The following is an 18,351-nucleotide window of genomic DNA, read 5'->3' as shown; positions in this document are numbered from 1 at the left end:
AACAATCACAGAACTAACCACTGCTAACATTTTGGTGTGTACTTTTATTTCTCACTGTCTACCTTAGTTCAATCTGTGTCTCTGTAATTGTTTCTTTGTTTTAATAAAAATTGCACCATAGCATTGACCTTGTTCTTTGAATGACTTTGTAAAAATAACAGGATATAGCAACATGATCTAGATAACTAACTATACTTTCATTTTGTCATTTTTAAGATATAGAATGCCTATGTAACAATTTGCTAAAATAAATTGTTTAATAAGATATGTTTAAAAACTTTTTCCATTTATATCTTTTTCCCTAACTTATTGTTGTGGTTTGGGTGAAAATTCACAGAGCAAATTAATTTCCATTCAACAGTTTATAAACATTTTCTTTCATGACAGTGATTGCAATCCCTACAATATACAGCACTCTCTCGCTTTCTCTGATGCCACCTTTTTTGAGTTACTATAATTCACTAAAAATAATTATTGTGGTAAATCTCTTCAAGCTTTAGTATAAATCTTTCCATGTTTTATAGTTTAAAGTCCAAAACTCAAGGACTATGAACATTTGCAAGATTGCAAAATATTTTGCCAGATTGCTCTAGAAATGTTGTACTTATTTATACTCTCACCAATCGGCTATGTGGCAGTTTTCCTCCAACTTGTTGCTGCTGTTGTTGGTAAATGTTGTGAAGTCGATTCTGACTCATAGCGACCCTGTATAGAGTTTCCACGTCCGTAAATCTTTGCAGGAGCAGAAAGCTTCGTCTTTCTCCCGAGGAGCGACTTGTGAGCTCAAAAGACACACTTTGTGGTTCTCAAATAAATGCTTATCCTTTAGAGCTACCCTGCTTCCCTACCTACATCAGTATAAATTATTAATCTTCTTATAAATTTTAAATTTAAAAATTTAATAGGAATTTTTGGCCATATGAATGCTTTCTTTGGTAAATTGTTCACATTTTTGTTTTCTGTTTGATTTGTTAGAGTTTCTTAAATATATATATATATATATTTTAAATACTGTCTGGTTATTTGTGATCTAGGCTGTAAATATTTTCTCCAGTTGTGGTTTGTCTTTCAAATTTGTTTATGGTATCTTTTTGGTCATCTAAATTATTTAATTTTTATATGTCAAAACAATTTTTTTCTGGATCTTATCTTTGGTATTGTTCTTTAAATAAAGCCTTCTCTTCCCTCATAAGTATTTGTTTATATTTTCTTTCAGTAATTTTAAATTTGAATTTTGTGATATATATATCTGGAAACTACAGATTTTTTGGAAGAGATAATTTCATTTTGCCCACCCCCCACTTAAATCCACTTAGATATAATTGCCTTACCTATTTTTGACAATCGTGCAATGGAAAACTGGGGATTATTGATGTTTGATGAGTCATTATTGTTGCTGCAACCAAGTGATCAGCTGACAGGAAAGAAGACTGTGATCTCCTACATTATCTCCCATGAGATTGGACATCAGGCATGTGGTAAAATGTTTTTTCTTATTTCATACAAAGGTATTCTTCAGCAGTTGTACTAAAAAACCCCAAACCCAAAGCAAAACAAAAACATGATCCTGCTGTGTACCAGTATATACATAATGGACTCCTGGTGTGGCACTGTAGGATCAGCACTGGACTGTGAACCACAAGGTAAGCAGTTCAAACCCACCAGCTGCTCCTTGGAAACCCTATGCAGAGTCACTATGAGTCAGAACTGGCTTGACAGCACTTAACAACAAAACAACATATATATATATATATATATATGTATATGTATGTATGTATTAAGTGCTGTCAAGTGGGTTCCAACTCATAGCGACCCCTATACAGGTTTCTGAGGAGCAGCTGGTGAGTATGAACTGGTGACCTTGTATCTAGCAGTTCAGTGCTTATCCTATAGCATATATCGGGAGTCCTGGTGTGGCGTTGCAAGATAATGCACTGAACCATAAAGTTGTTGTTAAGTGCTGCTGCTTGTTAAAGTGCTGCTCAGATTGGTTCTGACTCATAGTGACCCTATATAGGGTTTCTGAGGAGTGCTGGTGGGTTTGAGCCACCAACCTTGTGGTAAGCAGTCTAGTGCTTATCCTATAGCACCACGGAATACATAAATGATGTTATGTTATGTTACATTAGGTTATGTTATGTTAAGTGCCATTGAGTCGATTCTGACCCATAGCAACCCTTTATAGAGTTTCCAAGGAGCAACTGGTGAGTTTGGACCACCAACCTTGCAGTTCAAACGACTTTGAAGTCTGATGCATTAGCCCGCAGTATCACACCAGAACTCCACATAGATGATGGATAAATAGATATTATATTACATTATACACACACACACACACACACATATATAGGTGCACAGTGGTGCCATACTATAAGCACTGGACTGTGAACCACAAGGTCCGCAGTTCGAGCATCCAAGTCATTCCTCAGGAGAAAGATGAGACTTCTTTCCTACAAAGATTTAAAGCCTCAGAAACCCTATAGCAACTTGAAGGCACTTAACAACAACATATATGTGTGTGTATGTATTTGAAAGATGTGACAGTAATTAGAAACAGTGTAATGAGATTCTGAGCGGATTTGAATTATTGGTGTTGAATCGTACCTATTCAACCAGACAGTCCAGCCAAGAATTGGATGTTTGTATCTGAAGGCTAACTTTGCTCCACAAATTCAGCTTCAGGAAAAGTAAGCCAAGCAGGCAGTAGTTATTTGTTTTTCATTCCATCTTAAAGTAAGTGATACTTAAAAAGATCACTGAAAGATTACTTGCACGTCTTCAGTTGTTGTTGTTTTGATCAGTCTCTGCAAATGTCTTTTTTTATTATAGCCTTAAGTGACGTTGTTTGGAAATACAGGCTGCTAACTATTAGTCCATTACAGCTGTTGTAAGAATTTGATTAAATACTAGGGCATGGATTGATTGATTTGGGAGCTAGTGTTTGGCTTTCTTGATTGTGCTCATCATCCATTTGACACTTTCTTCATGTTAAATTGAAATAGAAGATGATTACACTGGAATCATTTTGCAGAACATATGAATTGCATGGCCTCATCATTGAGTTGTACATGATGCAGGTCAAATCACATTTTTAAAACACAACTACTTAGAACAAAATCTTGAAGTAGCCTATTTATAATATGATGTGCTGTAATTGGTGGTTATGTGCCATGGAGTCAGAGTCGGTTCCGACTCATAGCGACCCTGTACAGGGTTTCCGAGGCTGTAAATCTTTACAGGAGCAGAAAGCTTCATCTTTCTCCAGCAGAACAGCTGGCAGTTTCAAACTGCTGTCCCTGAGGTTAGCAGCCCAATTCGTAACCACTGTGCTACCAGAGCTCCTTATTTGTAGGTGTTAAGTCAACATTCAGGAACACATTTGGGCAAAGTCGACTGTTAGAGAAATGTTACTCTAACTTGGGGTCCTGGTGTAGAGCTGTAGGATAAGAACTGCATTGCTAGTCATAAGCTAACTGCTAGGTTGTTGGTTCAAATCCATCAGCTGCTTCTCGGAAAACCTATACAGGGTCGCTATGAGTCAGATGGCAACTTAACAACAACAACTCTAGCTTATCTTACTATAAACATCACAGTTTAAAATTAAGAATTGATTTCAATCACTGGATGTGAAATAATTATGTGAGAGCAAATACATGGCTAATATGTCTTCATGTTAAATCAGTAATGTGATTGTTAGAGTCTTGTTTTCAGGTTTTAGTATTGATAGCAAATGCATTTTTAAGTATATATTTTTACCTTGCATTTATTTAACATGTCACTACAATAAATAGTACTTAAAGTTAAGAAAATTCTCTTTTCTCCCATCTTTAAAAGTGGTTTGGAAACTTGGTTACCATGAGTTGGTGGAACAATATCTGGCTCAATGAGGGATTTGCCTCTTACTTTGAGTTTTGCATAATTAACTACTTCAATCCTAAACTCCCCAAAGTAAGTATTTTTGCTACGTTTATTTAGCATTTCTTCCTAATTATAAATGCAATGTGTATTTATTGTTGTAAATATATGAAATACAGAAAAATACAAAGAATGAGAAATGATCTATAATATCAGAGACAATCAGTGTTATTTTTAGTTGCATTTTTACCTATTGTAAATATTCATACAAGTGGGAATTGGCTAGAAATTTGTAATGCTTTTTCTACTTTATATTATAGCTTGAACAATTTCATGAATCACTAAATTATTTTTTAAAACAAGGTGTTTTATGTTATGTAATAGCTGTTCCGCAGGAGAAAGATGAGGTTTCTGCTCCAGTAAAGATTTACAGCCTTGGAAACCCTGTACAGGGTCGCTGTGAGTCGGAACCAACTTCAGGGCACATAACAACAATAACAATATTTTGTTATGTCAGTTTACAAGGTATATGCTTATAATCTTTCTTTATTGTTAGATTTTAGGTTAGTTTCATTTATTCCCATCTACACTAAACTTAACAATAACACTAAATTTTACAAAGCAGTTGTTGTATCCATTAGTCTATAACTTTAATGGTAAGTAATACACTGCTTTTAAGGAGCTCTGGTAGCGTAGTGGTTATGAATCCGGCCAGTTTGAAACTACCAGCTGTTCCACGGGAGAAAGACGAGGCTTTCTGCTCCCATAAAGATATACAGGATCGCTATGAGTTGGAAACATCTCCATGGCACATAACAACAACAATATACTGCTTTTAGTCAGTCATATTAAATATTATTACTGATACTGTTTTGGTGCTTTGAGTATACAGTAGTATTGATAAACAAATTCATGGATATGCAAACTTGATTATTTTAGCTACTGTTTATACTCTAGTACTTAATCTATTTAGAGTAACAGATAGTGGTTTCAGAATGGCAAAATAAACCCAAATAGATATGCTCTTATTTAGATGTTGAAATATTAAGGGGAATGCTGTCTTTTGAATCAGACCTCTTTATAGCAGACTAGAAACCCTTTCCCAGTTTACATCTTCTTTCTTTCTTGTATCCAAGGTTAAATTCTTTATCTTTTTTCTCCTCTATTTTCCCTTACTCAAAGAGTTTATTGATATTTAAATGATGATTTTCACCTGATCCTATTTTCATTACAGTGAAATTTATAAATCAATTCATAAAGATTATATGTTTATGTTCTTTCTAAATTCTGGTAGTGAAATTTCTCTTATAGAATGAATGGATGGTGGTGGTAGGTAGATGATTTTTAAAACTTTGCTTGTTTTTTGCTTTGTTGTTATTTTTGTTTTTTATTTTGATTGCTTGGCAAGATAAAAAGTTGATAAACCTATGCTGACCTCACAGAAACTTACATTTTACTACCTATTTGTGAAATCGCATTTCCTGGATAACACTGATATAGAATACTTTCTTAATACTCCAGTTCCATGGCATGGACCCTTCTTTTTGTGGCTATTTTGCGGAAGCTCTCCACAAGCCTCTCTACAAAACCTCAGATCTTTCTGCCCTGACTCTGCTCAGGTCTGCTTGTCCTGGATGGGAATTTGGACATCATCATATAGATTAGGAGACTGAAGAGCTAAAAAGTTAAATGACTTACCCAAAGACATTTACCTAATTGGAAGAGAACTGTGATCATAAACCCTGTTTTCTTGACCTAATGTGAGTGTAATGATAATGATGATGATTGTTATTGTTGTTAAATGCCATCGAGTCAGTTCTAACTCATAGCGATCCTGTATAGGGTTTCTGAGCAGTAGTTGGTGGGTTTGAACTGCTGACCTTGCAGCTCAAACCCACCTTGAAGTCAGGTGCTTATCCTACAGTGGCACACCAGAACTCTGATGATGATAATGACAATAATTATACTGTATGTCTCATCATTGACCACAGGAGACTTAACATGCCCCAATACAAGTTATATACACATATCATCTTACTCAAGTCTAAAACCAAAGCTATGTTGTTGTTGTTGTTGTTGTTGTTAGGTGCTATAAAATTGGTTCCAATTTATAGTGATCCCATGCCCAACAAAACAAAACACCATCATGTCCTGCACAATCCTAACAATTGTTATGCTAGAGCTGCTACCATGGTGTCAATCCGTCTCTTTGACAGTCTTCTTTTTTGCCCACCCTGCACTTTACCAAGCACAATATCCTTCACCAGGGACGGGTCCCTCCTGATAGTGCATCTGAAGTATGAGATATGAAGTCTCGCCATGCTAGCTTCTAAGGAACATTCTAACTGTACTTCTTCCTAACAAATTTGTTTGTTCTTCTAGCAGTCCATGGTACTTTCAATATTTTTCTCCCATGCATCAGTTCTTCTGTGGTCTTCCTTATTAATTTCACACACATGTGAAACTATTGAAAAAAACCATGGTTTGTGTCAGGCTAACCTTAGATCTCAAACTGGTATCTTTGCTTTGGAACACTTTAAAGAGGTCTTGTGCAGCATATTTGCCTAGTGCAATACATCGTTTGATTTATTGACTGTTACTTCTATGAATGTTGATTGTGGATCTAAGCAAAATGAAGTCTTTGACAACTTCAATCTTTTAACCATTTATTATGTTATTTATTGGTACAGTTGCAAGGATTTCTGTTTTCTTTACATTGAAGTGCAATCCAGACTGAAAACTTTATCTTTTTTTAAAAATCAGTTTTTATTGTGAATTAAGTGACAGTTTACATGGGAGTTTACATCAGCTTTACATTGATCCTATCATATTTCATTTCATTGCAATGACTACAATCCCCTCCATGCATCATCATTCAACAGCATTTGCTTCCATTCCCTCTGTTTTGTTTTGTTTTGTTTTTTGGATGTACATCAAAGCACTCAGGAATATATAACCATTCAAACAACCAAAGGGTATATTCTGCATGCCAGCCCCCTGGCCAACAGCACACCATCCCTCTCCCTCCTTGAGTCTAGAGTCCCCAGCTGCTCTGTCTTTCCACGCCATCGTCTCTGCCTCCATCTCTGGGGTTGCTGCTTCTCTGGATAGGGTCCTGTACTCCATTCTTCTCCCTTGATGGTCCCGGGGTTCTCTGCTCCTGTACTACAAAGTCAACCATTCCTTCCTTTTGTTACAAAACGTCTACTTTTACATTTGCAACATTCACAATCAGTCCTGAGCAATTATTCACTATTGAACCACAAGAGTCTTATCTTTCTCCTTTCACCAACCCCATCTAGATAGGTTGGAAACCACTCAGTGGAGATTCTACCTTCCCCCACACCATCTGAAATTAAGCTTCCTTTTGAAAACTTGTAAGCCAGTCATGTCATGAATTTGTTCCCCACCCTCCCACCCCCATTTTGGGTAGTCAATGTTTAAGTTGCCTGTCAACCCTGTGTACAGAGGGGGTGGGAATGATCTTCACTGTAAAGATTCATTCCCTTTTTTAAGCTACTACATCCATAAACATAGGTCAAGTTCATCAAATTGTAGTGGATTACATTTTTTTCCCTCTTCTTTCTTCCTCTAGTTGAATTCTGATCATCCAGCCATTGAAGCTAGGTCAAATGGGTACTATCTGCAAGTATGGGCATTCTTGTGCATCTCCCCTTACTTCATATCAGCTGGACACTTCACTTTATGCTCTAGTCCTCTGTGACTATGTCCCTGTCCATGGGCTCAGGAATCCCCAGGTCTTGCTATACTGCTGACCTTGACCCAGGTCAAGATCCAGGTTGACAGGAGTTTATTGAACGTGGTAGGCCTTAGCTCACAACTTTATTGCTGTTTTCCCCCCACTTCCCCTTATCGGTAGACCAACATGGTCACCAGCAAGATTACATGCCTGCTCGTGTATTCCCTTTGAGTTTCAATCTTGGAAAGGGGTTTGCCCTGAGGGCACTTGATTGCCTGTCTTGATGACTCCCCCGTGTGAACAACTTGCTTGTTCTTGTAGTGGTCAGTCAGACTGTTGTTATTGTTTTTCATTTTTCCTGCTGGTCTTTCTTTCAAGAAGTATCTTCTGTTCTTCTAGCTGCTCCTGGTTGGTCTGCTTTTCAAGTGGAAATTTCCCATCTCAAAAGATTCTGGATGGGGATCAGGATTCCACCTATGATGGTGGTGGTTATGTGCCATGGAGTCGATTCCGACTCATAGCAACCCTGTACAGGGTTTCTGAGGCTGTAAATGTTTACAGGAGCAGAAAGCCTCTTCTTTCTGCCGCAGAACAGCTGGTAGTTTCGAACTGCTGACCTTAAGGTTCACAGCCTGATTTGTAACCACTACGCTACCAGAGCTCCTTATGGTCTTCTGCAATGCAAAGGCTCTACAGGAAGCCTCTTTCATTGGGCAAGTTCTAGCCCCATTTTAGGTATTCCAATCAGTTATAGGTTGAAGCCTGGCTTACAAACTGAAAGCTGTTAACTTTGATTTTTATCAGTAAATATTTTGTTATTGTTGTTAAGTGTCATCAAGTTGGTTCTAACTCATAGCAGCCCTGCATAGGGTTTCTGAGAAGTGGCTGGTGAGTTTGAACCACCAACCTTGTGATTCAAACCAACCTTATGACCTAGTGCTTATCCTACAGTGCTACATCAGGATTCCATAGGCCTCTCAGTTTCCAGTAAGCAAGATAGTAGCATCAGCATATCTCAGATTATTAATTAATCCTTCTCCAATCCTGATGCCACACTCTTCTTCTTATAATCCAGCTTCTCAGTTTATTTGCTAAATATACAGATTGAATAAGTATAGTGAAAGAATACAGCCCTGGCATATACCTTTCCTGATTTTAAACCATTCAGTATCCCCTTGTTTTGCTTGAATCACTGCGTCTTGGTCTGTGTACAGGTCCTTCATGAGCACAGTCAAGTGTTCTGGAATACCCATTCTTCATAGTGTTATCCATAACTTATGATCCACATAGTCAAAAGTCTTTGCATAGTCTGTAAAGCACAAGTAAATATCTTTTTGGTATTCTCTGCTTTCAGCCAAGATTCATCTGACATCAGTAATGATATCCCTCATTCCACATCCTCTTCTGAATCCTGCTTGAGTTTCTGGCAGTTCTCTATTGTTGTGCTATTGCAACCGTTTTTGAATTCTCTTCAACAAAATATTATTTGAATGTAATATTAATATTGATCAATGACTTCTGAATTCCATTGGGTCACCTCTCTTTGGAATGGACACAGAAATGGATCTCTTCCAATCAGTTGGCCAGGTAGCTCTCTTCCAAATTTCTTAGCATAGATAAGTTGTTAGTGCCTCCTGTGCTGCAGGAGATTGCTAAAAGATTTCAATTTGTTTTCCATCAATTACTGGAGTCTTGTTGTCACCAATACCTTCAGTACAGCTTGTGTCTCATTCAATTCTTGATCATATGCTGTCTCTTGAAGTGATTGCACATTGTCCATTTCTTTATGATACAGTGACGCTGTGTATAACTTCCATCTTCTTTTGATGCTTTCTACATCATTCTATATTTTGTTCATAGAATCCTTCAATATTGCAAATTAAGGTTTGAAATTTTTCCTTCAGTTCTTTCAGCTAGAGAAATTATGAACATTTTCTTCCCTTTTGATTTTTCTTAACTCCAGGTCTTTGCATACTTCATTATAATACTTGAATTTGTCTATTTGAGCTGCCTTTTGACATTTTCTGTTTAGTTCTTTTTCTTCCTCTTTCTCAGCTTTAGCTACTCCTCCTTTTAGGTGTATGGATATTTTCCTATCACAGACAGCATTGTACTTCAAGACAAACATTGAAATATTCTTTTTGACAACAAATGTGAAGACATTTCCCTTGAATCTGTTGTTACTAGCATAGAAAACCATATGATTGTCAGATTCAAAATGGCCAATATCAATCCACTGCAGATCACTAATGCCTAGGATATTGATGCTTATTATGCATTCCATTTCATTTTTGACAACTTCCATTTTTCTTAGATTTATACTTCATGCATTCTATGTTCTGATTATTAGTAGTTGTTTGAGTTATGCTCATTTTGAGTTTTGCTCCATTCGCATCATCATAGTCAACTCTACTTTGGGGAGGCAGCTCTTCCCCAGTCATATTTTGATTGGCTTTCAACCTGAAGGCGTCATCTTCCGGCACTATATCTGACAGTATTCAGGTACTATTCATAATGTTTCCATCTTCCAGTACTATATCTGGCAATTTTTACCAATATTCATATGGTTTTCAGTGGCTAAACATTTGGAAGTGTTTTACCTCCTCTTCTTCCTCATCTGTCTTAGTCAGGAAACTCCCCTGAAACCTGTCCACTGTGGGTGACCCTGTTGGTATTTAAAATACCGGTGGCATGGCTCCCAACATCACAGGAACATGCAAGCCAACACAGTATGACAAACCGATACACGAGTGTTGGAAACAAACCTATAAGGAATGTTAAATGATCTATAATACCAGAGATATTTTTTCTGTTTTACAAATGAGGAAACTGAGCCATAGACACATTAAGTTGCTCAAGGTGCCATAGTTATTAAACTGGAATTTAATTACAAGTCTCTGAAAAAATCACATCACTGGTTTTTACAGATAAAATCAGGAGAGTATTCTTGCTTTCAAGGCACTAATGGTGTGCTTGTGTGCATCATATGACTCTATCTAACTATAAGTAGATATATATATAGAGAGAGAGAAACTTTATTTGCATATAATAAATCTTATTTGCCTTTAGAGGGCCTTTCCATATACTTTATACGTCCAATTAAAAAAATGTCTCTTTCAACATAGAATCTACACAAGATCATCAGTTTTACCTTCAACAACTCCTACATTTTGTGTCATCTCAGTTGTCTCACTTCCTCCCTGTGGCTCCCATCTATATTCCACCCATCCTCCCATTCCTTCTCACCTTTGCCCTTAGGTACATGTTGGCCCTTTGATTTTGAATGATTGACTCTTCCATCATTCATAGTGAGTGTACTTTACTAGTGTTACTACAAGTATATGATTGCACCCCAAATGAACTCTTTTCTTAGAGCTAATAATGTTGTTGTTGTTAAGTGCTGTCGAGTCGATTCCAAACCATAGCGACCCTGCATAGAGTTTCTAAGGAGCAGGAAATATATTCCCATAAAACAATTAAATTCACTCTCTGTTTTCTTAATGAACATTAATTTTAGTTACATCTTAATGTAACTAAAACAGTCATGATATTACCACTATCTGCTCAAACATAACTGATAAAAGTTGATGAAAGCATATTACAGGTGTTTATGAAGCTAAGATTATAAGATTAGTCTCTTTTTGGACTGACTACTTAGTGATTTTTTTCCCCCCATTGGTTTCTTAATTACTCTCTTCTGGTTTACATTGAGTTTACATTTCTCAATCCCTTGTGTAGCTGACTGAGCATAGCCCTTGCCAGAATAGCAAAGCTTGGGGCTTTAAAAAATTGCTCCAAGCTTTGTTTTAAAAAAGCTTTAGTTTTTGTTTCAATTATCTTTGAGGGATCAAGAACTTTGGCTTCCTTTTAATCTAGTTGTTTGGTTGAAACTAAGTAAGGAAATCACAAACCCAGGTTTCCACTGTTTGTTCCTATTTCTCAGTCTGATTTCAGCTGAAAGCCAGCAAAGAATGATGTGAATGGGCCATAGTCAAGGGTTCTGCACTTTAAGGACCATTTAACCTTCAGCTCTGACATTGTCACTCATTCAACTTTTCCCCATTTTCTTTCTTCTGCCTGGCCCCTGGGTGGTACAGATGGTTAAGCACTTAAGTACTAGCTTGGTGTAATGCTGTAGGATAAGCAGTGGGCTGTGAACCACAAGGTCAGCAGTTCACACCTATCAGCTGCTCCTCAGAAACTCTATATACGGTCACTATGAGTCAGAACTGACTTAACGGTACTTAATGGCAGAAAAGTTGGCAGTTCAAACTTACCCAGTGGACAGGCCTTAAAAACCCTATGGAGCAGTTTAACTCTGCATGCCCAGGACTGCCATGAGTCAGAATTGTGGCACTGTAGGATAAGTACAGTGTGGACAGCTAACCACAGCATTGTTAGTTCAGACCCACCAGCCACTCCCCAGAAACCCAAACAGGACCACTTTGAATCAAAACCTACTGAAGAGCATTTAATAACAACAACAAAGAAGCAATAGACTTGTTGAAGGGTATGGGCCCTGCAGACGGTCAGATCTGCTTTGCTATTTGCTACTATTGTGAGTAGCTGAGACACGTAGTTGAACATTTCTGAGCTATGCTGTTGTTGTTAAGCACCATTGAGGCGTTTCCATCTGAAAGCAACCCTGTATAGGGTTTCCAAGGAGTAGCTGGAGAACTTGAAATGCCAACCTTGCAGTTCAAGCTTATCTTGCAGTCCAGCACATTAATCCGCAGCTCTACACCAGTACTCAGATATAGTTCCTTGTATCTAAAAAGAGGATCCTTGTAATCATTCAACAGATCATTAAGCATCTACAATGTACTATTCTGGACTCCTGGTGTGGCATGGTAGTACAAACACTGGACTGCCAACCACAATGTCAGCAGTTCAAACCCACCAGCTGCTCCTCAGAAACTCTACACAGGGTTGTTATGAGTTGGAATCAGCTACACAGCATACCACCACTGCCACCATGTACTATTCTGATGTACCCTTTATTAGCATTCTTTAAATGCTTATAGAGTATTATATGCATTATTGTATTCAATCCTCAGAACAGCCCTGTGAGATAACAATAATAACTATAGCTAACAATTATTGGGCATGTTTTATTTGCCAGACACAGTGCTGAGAACACTTTTACATGTCTCTGTATCTACTTTGGGTTTTTTTTTTTTTTTATACTTCAGGGGTAATTAGGTTTAGAATCCACTCTACAATGGTTTTTAAAGAAACCCTGCTTTCAAGTAGAATCACATCCACAGGTACAGGGCCAGGAATTCAACAAATATCTTAAAGAATACAATTCAATTTTTTTAAAAAATGTTTTATTGTGAATTATGTGATAGTTTACATGGGAGAACATTAGTTTTACATTTATCCTATCGTATATCATTTCATTGCCATGGTTACAAACCAACCAGAGGGTATACCCTACAAGCCTGCCTTCTGGTCATCAGCACACAGCCCCTCTCCCTCTATGGGTCTAAAGTCCCTAACTGCTCCATCTCTCCACGTCTCTGCCTCCATCTCTGGCGTCACTGCTTCTCTGGGTAGGGTCCCGCTCTCCGCTCTTCTCCCTTGATGGTCCCAGGGACCTCCGCTCCTAGACTGAAAAGCTAATCACTCCCCTCCTTGCTACAAAATGTCTACCTTTACATTTGCAACCCTCACAATCAGTCCTGATAACAGTTATTCACTATTGTATCACAAGAGACCCATCTGCATTTCATTTCATCAGCCTGACCTAGACAGATTGCATACTATTCAGTGGAGATTCTACCTTCCTCCATGCCCTCTGGATCTAGGTTCCCTCTTGAAAGCTTGTAAGCCAGTCACTTCTTGCCTTTGTACCCTTCCCCCCACCCCCACTGCCCATTTTGGGTAGCCAATGTCCAAGTTGCCCATCCCTGTCTACTCTGTGTATGGAGGTGGTGGGAATGATCTTTGCTGTAAAGATTTGCTCCCTCTTTTGAGCTACTGCATCCATAGGTGTAGGTCAAGTTCATCAAATTGTATCAGATTACTCTTTGTTTTCTCTTCTTTCTTCTTCTAGTTGAGCTCTGATCATCCTGCTGTTGAAACCAGGTCAAGTGGGTATTATCTGCAAGTGTGGGTGTTCATGTACATATGCCCTCTCTTCTTATCAGCTGGATACTTCACTTTCTACTCTACTCCTCTGTGGCTATATCACTGACTCTGGGCCCAAGAGTCCCCAGGTCTTGCCACACTGCTGGCCAACCAGGTCTCCAGCTGGGTTCACAGGAGTACAGTTCAATGTTTAACAAGTAGATTCACCAATATAGAATGAAGAGTGCTGAAACCATAATCTTGGGAACATCAACATGTATGGCCCAGATTAAATCAGAAGAACTCTTAAGAAATTTTAACACACACAGGAAAGAATGACACAGAGGTAGAAAGAGAAGCATAGTATGGCCTGTGGCCACTGAAGATTTTTGAGAAAGAAGGAGCTGCCATTGAGATTAAATTGAAAGATGGTCAAATTTCTAGCATTGTCTGATTGTGTAAATAAAAATAAAAATATAAGAAAGTCCCCCAGTTACATTTGAATCTCAGATAAATAACAAATAAAATTTTTAGTATAAATATATCCCAAATATTATATATAATTAGGAGTGCTGCATCTTATCTGTCAATCCTTTAAATTGACTAATTATTGAATTTGAAAACTGGAAAGTCATCAATGTCCTATGTTAGGAGATAGTTTGACCATGGCTATGTGGCAGAATCCAGAAATCAGTGGGTGGCTGAGTGAACTGATGATGAGGAAACAGTGAAAAAGCATGACTGGTGAGAGACTCTATTTTGTGGACGATGTTGGTGTGCTTGTAACCACAATAACATTGTTATTATTGTTAGTTGCTGTTACGTTGATTCTGACTCATGGAGACTCCATTTATTACAGAGTAGAACTGCTTCAAAGGACTTTACTGGGTGGAATCTTAATGGGAGTAGATTAGCAATCTTTTCTTCTGCAGCACCACTGGGTAGGTTCAAACTGTCAAGCTTTAGGTTAGTAGTCAAGCGCAAGCTGTTTGCATCACATTGTAACATCATATACATATATATTGCAATATATGGTATTATATTTCCAAGACTAGTAACAGATTTGGATATAAATATGTCTTCTTATTTGGAATATCACAGTTTTTAGGAAGAAAATAAATAATGTGTAGACTCACTTTGTCTAATTGCTATGTGCAGTAGCTAGATATGTTATTTTTTTAAAATCTGGCATCACTATTGTTAACTTTTTATTGGTAATTGAGTGAAGGTAAACAGAACAGATCATTATTTTTACATTCAATAAATCATATACTTCATTTCATCTCAATGATTGCAATCACCTCAATCTAACATCACTTATCCCATTTTCTGTGTTCCTGGCTTCCATTCCACTCTGTTTCCCAACCCTTCTGAATTTTGTCCTAAGTAAGTGCTGCCATTCCATCTTGAATTGTTGACCATTTCGTGGCATGCATACCTTACTAGTATTGTTGTTCCCCTTCTGTGGCTATCTACAGCATGACTGAAAACTGAACCATGAAGATGAGTTCAATTCCAGAACTGAAGGGTGACCAAGGGCCATAGTCTCACGTTCCCCCAGTCTCTTTCTAATTAGTAAGCCTAACTTTTTAATATTTTTCAGTTTTGTCCCACATTTTCTCCTACTCTACCTAGCACTTTCTAATATGATCCCTTTCAGAACAGTTGGTAATGGTAGCAGGGAGCCATTCTAGTTCTCTGGTCTCAGGGTCATGAAGACTGATGTTCACTTGTTCCATTATTGCACTGGAATAATTAATTCTAAATGTCGTCAGTTTTCATCATTTGTTTTCCCTGCACACAGACTAATAATTGTACCTTAGATGTCTGCGCTTGACTTTTTAAGATGCTAGTTGTTGCTCACAACAATAGGATGTAGAACATTGTCTTTGTGCACTGTTATACCAGTTGACTTCAGGGTTCCCAAAGACTATGCCCTGAGCCCCCAGGCCCAGAACTCATTCTTTCAAAGTGCTTGGTAAAGTTTAAGAAATCATCATAATTTTGCCACAGGTAGGAGTTCTGGTGTGGCGCTGCAAGGTTCAACTGAACCATAAGGTCAGCAGTTCAAACTCACCAGCCACTTCTTGCAAGCCCTATGCAGGGTCACTATGAGTTGGAATCAACTCAATAGCACTTAACAGCAACAAAAACTATGCTCCCTGGATGTTCCATGGAGTTCTAGTATGGTGCTGTAGGATAAGTACCAGACCCCACCAAGGTTGGTTTGAATCACAAGATGGCTTGAATCAAACTCACCAGTTGCTCCTCAGAAACCCTGTACAGGGTCTCTATGAGTCAGAACTGGCTCAACAGCACTTAACAACAACTACAACATGCTCCATCAAACATTCTTAGATATGTTTGTACTGGAAACATTTTTTATGTATTGTTTTCCTCTTACCAGGCAGGAACAGGCTGGGGTCAAGGATCACTTTATGTGTGGCTTGGAGTAGAAAGTCATTCACGGTATTGGAATAGAATCGTTTTCCCAATTAATCACATTATCTTGTTTGATTACACAGATAACAGGAAATAAAGGTAAAACTTTTTACTACACAGGAGGAAGAAATGCAGATGATCCTTTTTGAGGGAATATCCCCTCTCCAAAAAAATATACATATAAGGCTCTATGTATACAAATGTGTATTAGAACATTGTTATGATAGCAAATGACTGCATACAACTTAAATGTCCAACTAATAGTAAGAAAATTATTACATTAATTATGGTCCATTGACCCAATGGAGTATTGTGTAGCTGTGTATTTATTTATTTCTATGTTTGCTTTTGTAAAACTTATACCTGCTGTACTTTGAAATTAAGAAATTATCTGCTATTTAGCCGTCCTCTGACTCGACGGCACTTAACAACAACAACAACAATCATCACTATTAAGTTTCAGTTCATTCTCCAATGTATACTTCTTTTGCATTTATAATGTTGTAGCCACTGTAAAAGGGAACTCTAGGAGCGTAGTGGTTACGAGTTGGGCTGCTAACCTCAAGGTCAGCAGTTCAAAACTACCAGCCATTCCGTGGGAGAAAGATGAGACTTTCTGCTTCTGTAAAGATTTACCATCTCAGAAACCCTATACAGGCTCACTATGAGCCAGAACTGACTCCACAAAAACACCACCACCACCACCACGATAAAGGAGCCCTGATATTGCAGTAGTTAAATAGCTCAGCTCCTAACTGAAAGGTTGGTGGTTCAAAGCCAACGGACACTCTGTGTGAAAATGATGTGGTGGTCTGCGTCCATATATACTACAGATTTGAAAACTGTATTAAGACAGTTCTACCCTCTCCTACAGAGTCCTGGTGTGGCACTGTGGGTTAATGAACCAGACCGCAAAACCATTTGAATTGCAAGGTTGGCAGTTCAAGCTCACCAGCTGCTCTTAGGAAACCCTACACAGGGTTGTATGGGTCAGAACTGACTCGACAGCACTTAACAACAAAAACAACCCTCTCCTGTTGTTGTTAGGTACCATCAAGTCGGTACCGATCCATAGTGACCTTACACACAGCAGAACAAAACACTGTCCGATCCTGGGCCAACCTCACTACTGTTGCCACGTTTGAGTTCATCGATGCTGCCACTTGGCTAATCCATCTCATTAGGGGTCTTCCTCTTTTACTCTGACCCTCCAACTTAGCACACATGATGCCCTTCTCCAGAAACTGGTCCCTCCTGACAATATATCCAAAGTATGAGAGATGAAGTTTGGCTATCTTGGCCTCCAAAGAGCACTCTAGCTGCACTTCTTCCAAAACAGTTCTATTGGTTCTTTTGGCAGCCCATGGCACTTTCAGTATTCTCCTCCAACACCAAAACTCAAATGAATTAATTCTTCTACGGTCTTTCTTATTCACTGTCTGGCTTTCAATGCATATGAGGTGATTAAAAATACCATGGCTTGGGTCAGGCACACCTTAGTCCTCAAGCTGACACCTTTGCTCTTCAACACTTTAAAAAGGTCTTGTGCAACAGATTTGCCTAATGCAATATGACATTTGACTTCTTGACTGCTGCTTCCATGAGTGTTGATAGTAGATCCAAGAAGAATGAAGTCCTTGACAACTTCAATCTTTTCTCCATTGATAAGAATGTTGTTTATTGGTCCAGGGGTGAGGATGTTTGTTTTCTTTACATTCAGATGTAATGCATACCTAAGGTTGTGTTCTTTGATCTTCATCAGTAAATATTTAAGTCCTCTTCACTTTCAACAAGCAAGGTTGTGTCATTTGCATATCACAGGTTGTTAATGAGTCTTTCCAATCCTGCTGCCACGTTTTTCTTCATATAACCCAGCTACTTGGATGATTTGCTCAGCATACAGGTTGAATAAGTATGGTGAAAGAATACAACCTTGTCGCACACCTTTCTTAATTTTAAAACATTTCCCATGTTCTGTTTGAACAACTAACTGCCTCTTGGTCCAGGTACAGATTCCTCATGAGCACAATTAAGTGTTCCAGAATACTCATATTCACAATGCTGTCCATAACTTGTCATGATCCACACAATAGAAAGCCTTTGCATAGTCAGTAAAGCATAGGTAAACATTTTTTCTGATATTCTCTGCTTTCAGCCAAGATCCATCGGACATCAGCAATGATATCACTCATTCCACAGCCTCTTCTGAATCCAGCTTGAACCTCTGGAAGTTCTCTGTCAATGTATGATTATAGCCATTTCTGTATTACCTTTAGCAAAAC

The 18,351-nt window shown here is 38.2% G+C and overlaps 1 protein-coding gene across 1 annotated transcript in view; it reads left to right on the top strand.

The window, feature by feature from the left end:
- LOC102813960 (aminopeptidase Q-like) overlaps nucleotides 1-18,351 on the top strand; it is a 142,564-nt gene that overhangs the window by 47,085 nt on the left and 77,128 nt on the right. Inside the window, exons 5-6 of the mRNA XM_006870527.1 lie at nucleotides 1,317-1,471; nucleotides 3,835-3,948. Of these exons, the coding sequence (XP_006870589.1) occupies nucleotides 1,317-1,471; nucleotides 3,835-3,948 (269 nt within the window). The remainder of the gene's footprint in view (nucleotides 1-1,316; nucleotides 1,472-3,834; nucleotides 3,949-18,351) is intronic.

This window comes from Chrysochloris asiatica, unplaced genomic scaffold, assembly GCF_000296735.1.
Source record: "Chrysochloris asiatica unplaced genomic scaffold, ChrAsi1.0 scaffold00143, whole genome shotgun sequence".
NCBI classification, from domain to species: domain Eukaryota; kingdom Metazoa; phylum Chordata; class Mammalia; order Afrosoricida; family Chrysochloridae; genus Chrysochloris; species Chrysochloris asiatica.
This window is presented reverse-complemented; position numbering and strand designations above follow the sequence as displayed.